The 13,774-nt window shown below is 63.5% G+C and overlaps 1 protein-coding gene across 6 annotated transcripts in view; it reads left to right on the top strand.

The window, feature by feature from the left end:
• NFIC (nuclear factor I C) overlaps positions 1 to 13,341 on the top strand; it is a 38,578-nt gene extending 25,237 nt beyond the window's left edge. For 2 of the 6 annotated variants that reach the window (XM_056512516.1, XM_056512515.1), the window contains exons 3-11: positions 3,948 to 4,019; positions 4,527 to 4,601; positions 4,737 to 4,860; positions 5,368 to 5,492; positions 7,127 to 7,255; positions 7,370 to 7,554; positions 9,142 to 9,301; positions 10,860 to 10,945; positions 13,078 to 13,341. In XM_056512516.1, coding sequence (XP_056368491.1) covers positions 3,948 to 4,019; positions 4,527 to 4,601; positions 4,737 to 4,860; positions 5,368 to 5,492; positions 7,127 to 7,255; positions 7,370 to 7,554; positions 9,142 to 9,301; positions 10,860 to 10,945; positions 13,078 to 13,095 — 974 coding nt within the window. In that variant the 3' untranslated portion in view covers positions 13,096 to 13,341. The remainder of the gene's footprint in view (positions 1 to 3,947; positions 4,020 to 4,526; positions 4,602 to 4,736; positions 4,861 to 5,367; positions 5,493 to 7,126; positions 7,256 to 7,369; positions 7,555 to 9,141; positions 9,302 to 10,859; positions 10,946 to 13,077) is intronic. The other 4 variants (XM_056512520.1, XM_056512519.1, XM_056512517.1 and 1 more) reach the window with 3 other exon arrangements.
• The last annotated feature ends 433 nt before the right edge of the window (positions 13,342 to 13,774 follow it).

Genomic DNA, 13,774 nt, shown 5'->3' with positions numbered 1-13,774 from the left:
GCTCGCCTCCGCGGGCGCCGGCAGCCCTGGACGGAGCCCAGGCCTGGCAGGGCTGAGAGAGGGGGCGGTCGCGCCGCCCGCCTGGGGGGGTTCCCCCCGGCCGCTGCCATCGCCCCGTGCCGGCCGGGGTCGGCCGAGGACAAACCCGCGCTCCCAGCGCCGCTCGCTCGCAGCCGCCGGCCAACGTGCTCGCGCCTCCCAGGCTCCCGCCCGGGCCAGCTGGCCGCGGCCGGCGTACGTGGCAGCGGGGCGCGTCCGTCCCCCCCGCCACCGCCACCGCCCCGCCACCTCCGGGGATGCCTCCGGCCAGGACCTCCCCGGGGCTCCGCTCGGCAGGGGGAGGAGAAGCTGCCGCCCCCGCAGCGTTCGTGGCCGAGGCCCAGCAAAGCCCCGCAGCTCCGGGCAGGGCGGGGGGCGCCACGGGCGGGGCGTTCTGAGCAGCGCGGAGGGGGGACCAGCGCCCCGGCGCGCCGGCCGGCCCGGCTCAGCCAGGATTTACCCGGCACACGCGGCGGTTCAGGGTATTATATAAAGGAGGTTACACAAGCAGGACTGTTCCGGGTTTATGTAAGGGCCACCCCAGCCTGGCGGCAGGGGGATGGACAATGGGACGGGCAGTGCCGCTCGGACCTGGGGATCACTGTGAGGCTGAGATGAGAAGTTCTGGGAGGTCTGACAGGGCAGGGCTCCCAAATCACACCCTCCCACAGCCTCGCTCGCCCCAGCCCTTGCAGTGGGATCTCCCCCACGGCACATTGGCTCCCTCTGGTTTCCAGGGGTCTTCCATCCTGACCAGGCTGTTCACTCTGGGCTCTAGTAGTCCACGCCGTCGCCATGGACAGCCGGAGGAGTGCAGTGACAACCTGAGGAGGTGCTGGGGCTGTGTGGCCAGAGAACATGAGGCAGAGGGGCAGTTTCCCCCCACAGCCAGCCCGAGGGGAAACTGAGGCACGGGGCAGAAGCCTGCAGGCAGCAGTGCTGAGCGCTCGCCCCTGCCCTGCCCTCGGCTGGCAGAACTGGGGAAGGAGGAAGGCTGCTGCCCTCCATGGGGGGCTGGGACTGCTCACAGCGGCGCCAGCAGCTCCCCCAGCCCCCGGCATCCTGCAGCCTGTGCGCCTGCGCCCCGCCGCTGCCGGTAACACCGTGCCCTGTTACCGTCAGCGCCCGGGCACCGAGCCAGGGCTCTCCCGCAGCTGCGCCGGCCCCGGGGGGCACCCGGCCTGCAGTGACACCCCCCGGGGCCGGCCCTGCCGCCCGGGGGTCGTTCCCACGCGCTGGGACCGCGGTTGGGTGTCGCCGTGGGGCCCGGGAGCACCGTGCCAGCCAGCGGGGCCGGGGTGCGGGATCTGTAATTCAATGGGTGGCACGGGGCCAGGCTGCCAGCGCGGCCCGGAGCCCAGGCAGCCCGCTCCCCCCCCGGGCACACTCTTGGCTATTTTTAAAAGAGATTGGATCGACCTGTTTGGGCACTGAACGCTCCTGTGCCTCGCCGGAGACGACCCTGGCACTGAGCCCCCTCCCCCTGAGCTCCCCACAGGACCACCCCCACCCCAACCCCCATCCCGGCCGTCCCAGGGGTGTGGGGGGCGCAGGATCAACGGAGCAGAGGAGGCATGGGGAACTTTACAGGCTTTTTTTTTTCTCCTCTCTGGTGAAGTTGAGCCATTTGTTGGGTCCCGGATTTGGAGTCTCCCCAAAACAGCCCTTGTGGGGAGCGAGGCCCGTGAGGCCAGGCTCCCTTCGCCATTTTAGCGCGCCAGCCGGCACAGGCGGCCGTCACATGGCGGTGAGAGCAGCGCTTGGCCCGGCCGCCCGCGCCGAGGAGGCAGCCAGAAATCTGCTGGCGAGCTCGGCCACGGGGAGCGCGGGGTGAAATATCACCGGGGGTACCGAGCTCACGGCCCCCCTCGCACCCACGGCCTCCATCCGCCCGGACTCGAGCTGCTGGGAGGGGCTGGCCCTGCTGCCAAACCTCCGAGCCCAGGTGCTCCCTGGGCTGCTGTGGGGGTGAGCAGAGTGCTCGGTTTGGGAGCAGGTCCCCAAAGAGCCCCTTAGGAGCAGGGGTCGGTGGGGTGGCACTGGCGGTGCTGGGTCAGAGTGGTGCTGTGGGATGGTGCGGGGACACAGGGGCATGGGGCCCACCCAAGGGGCACCCAGAGCTAGTGATGGCCCTCCTGAGTGTCCTGGGGCAACAAGGACCGGGCTGGGGTGATGTGGTATGGGCAAAGGTCCACGTGGGGCACCTCAGGACGAGCAGTGGTGGGGATCCCTGGGCTGAGACAAGGGTGCCTCAGAAGTACCAGGCGAGGGCATGGCCTGGGGGGCTGAGCATCCGAGGACTGGGCCAGTGGTGCCATCCGGGAGGCAAGTGGGGTCCCAGGGAGACTGAGGCCACGCTGGGGGCTGTGGGGAGGCGGGCCGGCCTCAGGCTGTGACCGCCAGCCTCCGTCCCGCGCCTTGGCTGGGCTCCACCACTAACCACTTCCAGAGCCGCCGCCAGATTTGTTGTTTTTAGAGGCGAGGAGGGGCCGTGTCCGGCCACGCGGTGCCCGTGGATGCACGGGGGGTCCCTGCTGCCACTCCCCCATCCCAGCTGGTTTGAGCCCCACTCACTCCTCAAGGGGCATGCAGCCGCTTCAAAATGGGGGAATAGGGTTAGAAAAGTAGAAATGGAGAGAAGGGAAGGAAAAAGCCTTGCGCCAGTCTCCAGGGGGAGTTTCTGCTCCCTAAAATGGCTGCCTGGAGGGAGGCAAGGGTGTGGGCACAGGGGGGTGGCAGTGCTGAGCAGCATCAAGGCAGGATGCCATGGGGCTGCCAGCGTGGTGCCAGCCTGGCACAGGATGGGTGGAGGGGATCGCAGCAGATGAGCAGGGAGACAAGATGGCTGATTCGGCATCGCCGTGAGCAGTCCCGGGGGTGTGGGCACACAGGGGCGTCAGGATGGGACGTGGCACAGTCCCACTGCCCCCATGGATAATCTGCCTGGTGGCCAGCACACAGGGGTGTCAGGGTGGGGGATGGCATGGGGCCCACTTGGACAAGTTACCCAGCCAAGAATAACTAGTCTGGGAGCCACATGTGAGTGCAAGAGACTCGAGGGGAGAAAAAGCAGAAAAATAGGGAGAAAGGGAAAAATCCCTAGGCAGGCACATGGGCTGGCAATGGCAGCTGCGTAGTTTTGATGGTGTTTTTGGATTGTCTCAACCCTTTCCTGACATCTGCCAAGGCTGCCAGAGAGAAATGCCGAAGGCCAAAGGGTGGGAGGAGGAGGAGGAGAATGGAGAAGCAGGGGGAAGGAGGAGTATGGGGGAGAAATACACAGCAAAAGTTATGGGAGAGCTTTGGGAGCAGCCAGGTGAGGAAGGATGCTCCTGACTGCAGTGTCTGGGCTGTGCCAGGCTATGCCAGGGCCACTAAGCTCATTGTCTGAGCTGGGATATTTTTAGCCTTGAGGGAGCAGGGCCAGACGGGGCTCCAGGGGTCAGAGCAGGTGCTGCCCCAAGCCCTGGTGCCCTGCAGGAGCTGAGCAGAGGCAGGACAAGGTGCCACAGGTTATGCCATGCTGTGGTGACACTGCCTGGTGGGGCAGCACTGGTTCATGGATGTGGCTGGAGAGAGGAGAGGAGACGAGGAGGAGGCTGGAGGAGGGCCAGGTGACCATAACCCAGCCCAGCCTTGGGGATCCCCTCCTTTGGGGAGCAGTGCCCAGATCCTGTGTGTGGCAGGGAGGGCAAGGGGGGCTGCTTGGGGACTGTTCCTCAGTGGCTGGGGACATGCCAGCTTGGTGGCAGCCCTGCTGCACAGTGAGAGCTGCTGGGGAGCCTATGCCTCAGTTTCCCCAGCAGGGCAACGAGGGGGCAGTCAGCTGGTGGGCAACCTTGGCTCCCTGCAGCATGGACGCTGACACTGGCACGAGGGGCTCACCCTGGTGGGTTTTCCTCTTGCAGATGCAGAGCAGAGCAGCAGCCCCCGCACAGGCATTGGCTCGGACCAGGAGGACAGCAAACCCATCACGCTGGGTGAGTGCAGCGGGCAGGGCTGGGGAAGGAGGACAGGGGACACCCCAGCCTGTCCAGGATCCCTGCCATGGCAGGGGAGGGGGGCTATGACAAATAATCAAGCTGCCTGTGCTACCGCTCTGGTGTTCCCCAGGCCCAGCCAGCCACTGCCTGGCCCCTGCAATGAGCTGGGCATAGCATTAGCTTTGTCCTACACCCAGCAGAGTCCCACTGAGGCCACAGCCCTTGGGTACAGCGGCTGCCAAGGAGTTCCCATGGTGGGGGTGCAGCCCCAAGCCTTGCCAGCATTTTCAGCTACAGGGAAACTGAGGCATTGAGCAGGTCCAGGGCATCTTCAGTAGAGGGAACTAGCTGGGGTGTTGTCTTATTGGAGCAGGGAGTGGAATGGAGGCTGAGGGAGGGGACAGATGGGGATTTGGGGTGCCCTCAAGCATTGTCACAAGGCAATGCAGGATGGGAGGGGTGGTCCTTGTGCCCCCTCAGCACACCCTCCTCTCTCCTTTACAGATTCAACAGACTTCCAGGAAAGCTTCGTCACCTCGGGGGTGTTCAGTGTCACCGAGCTCATCCAGGTGTCCCGAAGTGAGTATGACTGTGATGCCACAGCCCAGGCCTCATCTGCCTGGGCACAGCAGCGTCCCAACAGCCCCCCTTCCCCACAGTGGGCTGGGGCTCCCCTCCCCACCAGGCCCCCCTGACCCCTCTCTCTCCCTGCAGCGCCAGTGGTGACGGGCACAGGGCCAAACTTCTCCCTGGGGGAGCTGCAGGGCCACCTGGCCTATGACCTGAACCCCTCTAGCACCGGCATGAGGAGGACACTGCCCAGCACCTCCTCTAGCGGGTAGGTGCCACAACGACTGTGCCAGGGCGGTGCCAGGGCCAACCTGAGCATGGCCATGGGGAAGGCGAGGGGCAGCCAGATCCTGCCATGGACTGGCACTGAACCATGATGAGCTGGGAGAGCTGGGGGTGCTCACCTGGAGAAGAGAAGGCTCTAGGCAGAGCTGAGAGACCCTCCAGTGCCTAAAGGGGCTCCTGGAGAGCTGGAGAGGGACTGGGGACAACGGATGGAGGGACAGGACACAGGGAATGGCTGCCACTGGCAGAGGGCAGGGCTGGATGGGTTCACTTCACTGTGAGGGCGGAGGCCCTGGCAGAGGGTGCCCAGAGCAGCTGTGGCTGCCCCTGGATGCCTTGAAGTGCCCAAGGCCAGGTTGGACATTGGGGCTTGGAGCAGCCTGGGACAGTGAAGGTGTCCTGCCCATGGCAGGGGATGGCAGTGGATGGGCTTTGAGGTCCTTCCCAACCTAAACCATTCTGTGATTCTGTGACCCTTCCCTGTCCCCAGGAGCAAACGGCACAAGTCAGGGTCCATGGAGGATGACATTGACACCAGCCCTGGGGGCGAGTACTACACCTCCTCCAACTCCCCCACCAGCAGCAGCCGCAACTGGACAGAAGACATGGAAGGGGGTAGGTGTCACCTCCTTATCAGTGCCTTTCCAGTGCCCTGGGGCCCTCATCCTGCTCCCAGCATTCTGCAAACCACTGCCAGAACACCCTGTGGCCATCTGTGACTGTCTGTGCCCCGGTCCCTATGGGCCTTCAGGTCGCAGGTCACACTGGCTGTGGGGGCTGCAGTGCCATCCTCAAGTCACCGAGAACATCCCTGCTACCTTTCCATGGGATCTGTGAGGGGTCTGTCAAACCCCCCTGATTTAGGCACAGGCTCTCAATAGGTGCCCAAGTGTGCTTGTGGCCCCCCACTTTGAGCAGGGCTCTGTGTGGCCATGGTGTTGCTACAGGAACCCCCATTTCAACATGGGCTCTCTCTGTAGGGCCAACCCAGTCTCCAGCCCCATGCCTGGTCCTGCAGCCTCACACCAACCTCTCCCAGCCCCAGGTCAGCTCCCCCAGCCCCACATCACTGTGGACAGCTTTCTGGCTTGGTGTTTTTTTTCCCTTTCCTGTCTAGACAAGCCCCAATTAGCTGTTCATTAAGAAAGGGGGGGCTGGGCTAATTAAAGCAGTGCTGCAGGGCTGGCACAGCAGCTCCCACACCCCGAGGTGCAGGCAAAGAAGATGCTCCTCTTCCTCCTCCCTTGGCTGTTCTCCTGCCTCCCCCAGTAGTGGGGTGGGTTCCACACCAGCCCCCTAGCCCTGCCAGAGCCTGGGGATGCCCAGCTGGAGGCTGGAGACACTGATCCTGTTGGAAGGAGATTTGGGGGATGCAGGTCCAGCCACCAAACTGTGTCCCGTGTGTGCAGGGACTGTGCCCCATCCTGCCCCATGGGGCTGGTGGATGGGGGATCCTGGGAAAGGTGCAGCCCTCTCCCCAGAATGGTACATGGAGGCAGGAGGGAGCTGTGCCAGGGCATCTGTCCCCTGCTGGCGGCCTGACCCGGGCAGGGGTGAGGGTGGCTGGCGGGGGGGCTCAGCCTTGGTGGCGGGGCAGGCTTGGCAATCCTGTACAGGATGTTCTGGGAAATCCTTCTAACGCCTGGCTGAGAAAGGCTAAACCCATTACCAGGCCCGGGCCAAATGGCCAGAGCTAAAGCCATAGTGGCAGGGGATTAACATGCCTGCCAACCCCCCCAGCTCAGCCCCATGCCCCGGGGTGGCCTCGGGGACCTGGGCAGCTGCTGCTTCCAGGGGTCTCTGGGGAGGCCACCTCTCTGCCGTCCCAGGAGCTCCTGCAGCCCCCAACCCCGTGTGCCAGGGGAGGTGGGTGCCATGTAGGGGCTGCAGTATCACAGTGGCACCCGTGAGGGCACCCACTTCTGCCACCAGAGTGAGACAACATGCACAGAGCTGTGTGCACCCACATGCACACGCCTGCAGGAACACACACCTGAGCATGGGTGTGCATGTGCACACACACAGGTACACAGGTACAACACATACACACACATTCATGCACACAAGTGCCCACACAGGTGCCCACCCTCCTGCTGGCACAGCACACACCACACGCTCACCATGCCCACCCTGACCCAGGAGTGCCCCTTGCCCTGGAATGAGTGCCCCTAACACTGCACTGAGATGGCAGCAGCCATGGGATTTGGGGTCCCATGGCAAGTCCTGACGTTACACCCCGCTTTCCCCAGGCATCTCCCCCACCGTGAAGAAGACAGAGATGGACAAATCCCCCTTCAACAGCCCATCACCCCAGGACTCCTCACCCCGGCTGAGCAGCTTCACACAGCACCACCGTCCCGTCATCGCTGTGCACAGTGGTGAGTGTCCTGCCAGGGAAACCGAGGCACCGAGTGAGCGCTGAGCGGGCAGGGGCCTGGGGCAGCCACTAGCTAGTGACACAGGTGTGTGTCCCCTTTTGCTGTCGCCCCCAGGTATCGCCCGAAGCCCGCACCCATCGTCTGCGCTGCATTTCCCCACCACCTCCATCCTTCCCCAGACGGCCTCCACCTACTTCCCGCACACGGCCATCCGGTACCCGCCTCATCTCAACCCGCAGGACCCGCTCAAAGATCTCGTCTCGCTGGCCTGCGACCCGTCCAACCAGCAGCCCGGACCGGTAAGGACGCAGCCCCGTCCCTGCACCCAGCACTTGCCTTGCCGTGGGCACCGGGGCTGCTGCCAGCCGGGCTGCCCGAGGACAGTCCCTGCCTTGGACCGGCACCGCCGCCGTCACTCTGCCGCCGCACGGGGGGTCTCCTGGTGGCACCGGGGGGCGTTTGTTCTCCGGGGCTGAGCTCCAGCCGTGCCGTGCGTTGGCTCGGGAGCGCTGCTGCGCCTGCTGCGTGTTGGCTCCGCGTGTCTGCGGCGATGGAGATGCCGTGCCCCGGCTCGGCGCGGGGCTCCGCGGGTGTTGGGTGCTGGGGCCGAGCCGTCAGTGGAGCTGGGGTGTCTGGGGGAGCGAGCTGTCTGCCGTGGTGTGTGACCATCTCCTGGAGTCACCGACCGCCACCGTGTCCAGGAGAGTGATGGACTTGACGTGCCCCATCCACCTGCTAAGCCCACGGGTGACCCGTCAGCTCCTCACTGTAGCCGTGTCCCCAGTGTCCCCACAGGGGTGGCAGAGCCACACTGTGCAGTTGTGGGCCTTCCCTTGCCACAGCACCTTGCACCCCCATGCACCCAGTGCACCCCACAGATATGGGACTCCTCACACCCAGCACTCCGCACCCCATGCTCCCATCAGCAAACAACCTCTTTAACCAGCACCATGCACACGCAGCACCAAGTGCATGCAGTACCCAAACCATCACATCATACACCCAGCACCCCAACACACAGCACACCCCACACCTCCAACACCCTAACACACAGCACACTTCACAGCACCAACACCCCAACACACAGCACACCCCACACCACCAACACTAACACACAGCACACCCCACACCACCAACACCCCAACACACAGCACACCCCACACCACTAACACCCCAGCACACAGCACACCCTACACCACCAACACACAGCACACACCACACCACTAACACCCCAGCACACCAACACACCCCATGAAGGACACCCTTCATACCCAAAGCCAGCACCCAAAGGCAGAGCCTGGATGTGTTCCTGCTTCCATACTGTCCCGTGCCACCCTTTGTCCTCCCAGATGCAGAGCTCTTGGGGAGCCCTTCTGACCTCTGCCCACCGTTTGCCTGTTTCCCCTCACCGGCAGGGACTGATGCCAGGGTGAGGGGCACGGCCGCCGTTCCCCTGTGCAGTGGCTCAGTGCTGGGCTGATGGACACCGGATAGGGAGCAGCCCACGGCTGGGTTGAGCATGAGCACTGGTGCAGAAGCCTTTGGAGGCTCTGGGTGCCCCTGCCTCTCCAGGAGTGCTTCAGAGACCCCTCTGTCACTGCAGGGAGGAGTCCCAGCAGCCTGGCTCCAGCGTGCGCCGCTGTGGGTTATGACCCCCATAGGGCATGTCCTCCACAGCCCCCCAAATCCCTCCTGTCCCGCCGTCATTTCCTGCCTGCTGCCAACGCCGACCGTTCAGGGCTGCTCTGAGACCCAACAAACTCATGTCCGCAGTGAGGGACACCCCGTGCCTGTGCCGGCGGTGTCCCGGGGCTCCCCGGCCGTGCTGGTGTGCGCCTGCGTCCTAATGGCTTGTGCTGTTTGTTTTTTGTCTGTGTTGTCCCCAGTTAAATGGAAGTGGTCAAGTGAAAGTGCCCAGCCACTACCTGCCCACGCAGATGCTGGCGCCGCCACCTCCCCCCGGCATGCCCCGCTTGGCCGTCTCTCCTGACACCAAATCCACCACGACAACTTCCGAGGGAGGGACGACCTCGCCGACATCACCCAGTAAGCACCCGCGGCGCCCACCCTGCTCCCCGGCCCGGCTGGCCCCCTCCTCTCGCAGCCCCCCAGGGTGTCCCCCCGTCCCGGAGCTGGGGGGATGTTGGCGGAGGTGGCCTCCCCGCAGCCGGGGAGAGGGCGGCAGCTGGCATGCCATGAGTTTGCTGGGTCTCAGGCAGGTCGGAGTGGACAGGCTTTGGGCACGTGGCTGCTGAATCTCAAGGGGTCGTGTGCTGGTACCAGGGACCAGCTTGAGCCCCGTGATTCTCTGAGCATGAGTGGATCTGTGACAGGGCTCCCCAAAACAGTGTCTTGCCCAGACCCTTGGTGTGGGCAGTGCTGTGGGGGAGGCTGTGCTCCCTCTGTATCTGTTTATTGCATTATGGTCTTGGTCATGCTTCTGGGGACAGGACCAGCTGGCACACGGGTGGCACTGGGAGTAGGGACAGTGTGCCTGGTGCATTGCGTGGGCTGTTGTACTCTTGCTGCCATGGGGATCCTTGGCGCCGGGGATTCTGGTCTTGTTGGGGATGTGAAGTGATACTGGAGCAGGGACTGTGTGTGGGTCCCCCAGAGCCCTTGGCAGGTGGCACCTGGGATCTTTGTTAGTACTGGTGGCTGACAAACTTTGCCCTCCGCTCCACCTCAGGGGCCATAAGTGCCTTGGCCAGGGAGAGTTTTGGGTGCTGGGCCCAACTGCCGGAGGGGAGCTGGTGTCACCCCAGACTGGCATGGGAGTGTGTGCTGCAGTGGTGGGACACTGTGCCATCACCACACTCTGTGACGGGGTTGTTCCTGTTCCCATCCTGCTGCACCCATGGGACGTGGTACCCCAAGTGCCGTTTCCCCACACAATCAAGCTGTGCCTGATCGAGCCATTACCCTGTCCCTGGGTAATGTGCCAAGGCTGATTGCCAGCAGCTGGTCAGCAGGTGTGGGGATCCCATGGCATGGAGAAGCCAAAGCCTGGACAGTCTGGAGGGGACAGCATGGGATGGCCTGGCTGATAAATGTGTCACAGCCCTGGGGAGGGTCAGAGGAGTGCAAGTTCCTGCAGGCTCAGGGAAGGATGCATTAAGGGGACACTAGCTGTCCCCAAGGAGTACAGCTGACTCCAATTTCCTCATTCCCCTTGCCAGCATTCTGCTTCCAGCAGGGCTGAACCCAGAAGCCCAGCAGAGCTGGAGGTCCCACTGCTGGATCACTAGCTGAGGGATGGAGGTGGCAGCAGGGTGACGTGGCCAAGTGGAATTGGTGGCTCTCATTGTTCTGCCGCAGCGCGGGCACAGCCAGGAGCAGCATCTGCGCCTGCACTCCGGGGCACTTCGGTCATTGCCCCGACACCACAGGTGGCACCGTCCGAGCACAGCAGCCCTGGGTGCAGCAGCCCTGGGCTCCATTCACCTGCCATCAGGTCACAGCCAGGGCCGTCGCCCGCTCGCCAGCGCCGGGTGCCAGGGTGCTCCGTCCCAGCAGTGCCAGGGCGAGGGCCGGGCCTGGCCCCGGGGGGGACAATGGCAGTGCCACCCGCAGCCCCGTTAATGAGCTCTCGTTTGTTCCCCAGCCTACTCTGCACCAGGCACGCCCCCTGCGAACCGTTCCTTCGTGGGATTAGGACCAAGGGATCCTGGGAGTATCTATCAGGCACAGGTGAGAGTGGGGGTGCTGCTGGGGGGACCCTCCTGCCCTCACCCTGGGCATCCTCGCCATGGCATCACCGTGGGCGTCGCCGGGGGCATGGCCAGGGCTGGCATCGCCGTCGTGGCTGTCGCTGATGTGACATTGCTGATGTGGGCATCCCCACCATGGCGCCCCTGCCGTGGCATCACTGCCATGGCATCCCTGCTGAGGACATTGCCACCATGGCATCACTGCCGTGGGCATTGCCACCATGGCATCACCACCGTGGCATTGCTGCTGTGTTTATTGCTCCTGTGAGCATTGCTGCTGTGGGCACTGCCAGGCGTATCGCCACTGTGGCATCACTGCCATGGGACATTGCTGCTGTGGATGTAACCTCCGTGGCCATCACTGCTGTGGCCTTGCCACCATGTCTGGAGCCACGAGGAGTGTCACCACAGAATGTCACCATCACTGCCGTGGGCATTGCCACCGCCGGTGTGGCCACTGCAGACATTGCTATTGTGGACATTCCCACCATGGCATCACTGCCATGGGTGTTGCTACTGTGAGCGATACCTCTTTGGGCACCACTGCTGTGTACATCACCATTGTGGGGTTATTTCCATGTGCAGTGCCTCCATGGGCATCACCAGCATGGCATTGCAGCTCTGGCACTGCCAGTGCTGGCTTTGCTGCTGTGGGCATCACTGCCTTGGCATCACCGCTGTGGCCCACGGGCATTGCTGCCATGACATCCTCACTATAGGCACCCAGTGCCAGGGTTTTAGGCACTGCTGGGGGCTCAGGGCACCCAGTGCCAGGGTTTTAGGCACTGCTGGGGGCTCAGAGCCACCACAAGGCCTCCATCATAGTGGGAGGTCACTGCCGGTCTCTGACTATGCCCTGCCTGGGTGCCCACAATATCCCCAAAGGAGGAGCACAGGGCCATGGGTCCCTGTCTGTGTGGGCACTGGCACCTAGTCTGGCTTGGCTGTGCCCGTGGCCACTCCAGCTGCAGCAGGAGGTTGTGCGCGCCTTTCCAGGGGCTTTCCATTAGTCCTGGATTCTGGAGCTGGCACCGGTGCTGCAGTGCAGGGCTGGCAGCTCCTGGCCTCACTTGTGACATGAGTGGTCTGGCCTCAGCGTTCCCTGCAGGGGCAGCTGTGGTGGCTGCAGTCCTGCCTGGCAGGTGGCACGGGTGACAGGACAGAGGGGTGGGGGTGTGGATGGTGCCATGTTGGGGCACCCTGGGTGCTGCCTGGCTGGGGAGCAGTATTGTGTGCTGTGCCGGGGTGTGAGCAATGACACAGGTTACCCAGCAGTGCTGTGCTGTGCCAGGCTGTGACATTTGGGAACATGAGCTGGGACACCCGAGGGTGCTGTGCCGTTCCAGAGGAAAAACACGGGGGGCCCGGCTCTGATCACAGCTCCTACTCTGCCTCAGTTTCCCCAGTCCTACACATGGGATGGGCACCCCAAGGGCCTAAAGAGGAGACCTGGGGCAGCACCTGGAGAACCCTGGAGGAGCAGGGAGCCAGAGTCCCTGTCCAGAGATAGGGGTCACAGCCACTCACAGTCCCAAGACCCCCAGGGTCCCTGTGTATAGGTGTCCCTCATTATGCTCGGGGCTCAAGGATGCTCTGCCTGGGGAAACTGAGGCACGGGGGAAGGAGTCAGTGTCCGGGAGGGGCAGCTGAGACCTGCCACGCTCTGGTCATGTGTGGCGGGGCCTGGAAGGGTTAAGGGAAGCAGCGGCCCCGAGCTGTCTCGTTTCCAACGGAAACCAGACATGAGGTAATCGGGAATGAACTTGAACTTGGGGCTGGGGGGGGAAACAATGGGAGGGTGGCAGGGGGCCACCTCGCGGGGTCCCCCAGCCGTGCCACCCCCCTACCTGTCCCCAGGCGGCACCATTCCTTGGGGAGAGTCTCCTTTGCCGTGAAGGTGCAGAGGGACCGGCCCCAAGGGAACGCGGGTGGCCGCGGTGCGGAGCACGGACAAACTCAGTGCAGAAATGGGGACGGCAGCCCCGTGCTCCGAGCAGGGGACAGCGCGGGGACAGCGCGGGGACAGCTGTCCGGGGTTTGGGGACCGGCCGGGCGCGGGGCAGCTCCGTGGGGCAGAGCACTAACGCCGGCCTCTCTCCTCTCTCCCGGCAGTCCTGGTACCTGGGATAACCTCCGCCGTGCCGCCCCTTCGCCTCCCTTCTCCTCTGCTTTAGGCACCCCCAGAGGAACATCCCCGTCCCCGAGCGCCAGGCCCAGCCTTGCGGTGACGACGGAGAGCGCGGCCTCACCACGACGACGACGACGACGACGACGACGACGACAAGCAAAACCCACACCCGAAGGAAAGAGCGAGGGAAAGGAAAAAGGAAAAGGGTCAAACTGTTTTAAAACGGAAAAAAAAAAAAAAAAAAAACACCCCAACAAAAAAAACCAACAAAAAAGTCCAAACAAAAAACAAACAAACCAACAACCCATCCCAGGAGGACCTTTCCCCCCACCCCGGCGATGCGCCAGAAAACAAAGAAACAGGAGGGAAAAAAAAAAAAAAAAAAGAAAAAAAAAAGAAAGAAAGAAAGACAGAAAGAAAGAAAGAAAAAAAACACTATTATTTACCCCGTCGGCCGGCGCCGCGCTGAGACCTGACACAAGTCGTGCCAGCAATGCCTCCCGGAGCGGCTGCGGGGCCGCGGCGCCGAGCCCCGCCGGCCCCTCGCCGAATATGCAAACGGCTTTGACTCTCTCGTTCTTGCCTCTATGTGAGTAAAAAAGATCAAAACCTCCCCGCCGACCCCCCCGGCCCCAGACTGTCGGGGGGCCCCGGGGCTGGGGTGGGGCGCGGCGGGCGGGG

The sequence above is a fragment of the Oenanthe melanoleuca genome, chromosome 28, assembly GCF_029582105.1.
Source record: "Oenanthe melanoleuca isolate GR-GAL-2019-014 chromosome 28, OMel1.0, whole genome shotgun sequence".
NCBI classification, from domain to species: domain Eukaryota; kingdom Metazoa; phylum Chordata; class Aves; order Passeriformes; family Muscicapidae; genus Oenanthe; species Oenanthe melanoleuca.
Note: the sequence above shows the minus strand (reverse complement) of the source record. Positions and strands in the feature narration are given on the sequence as shown.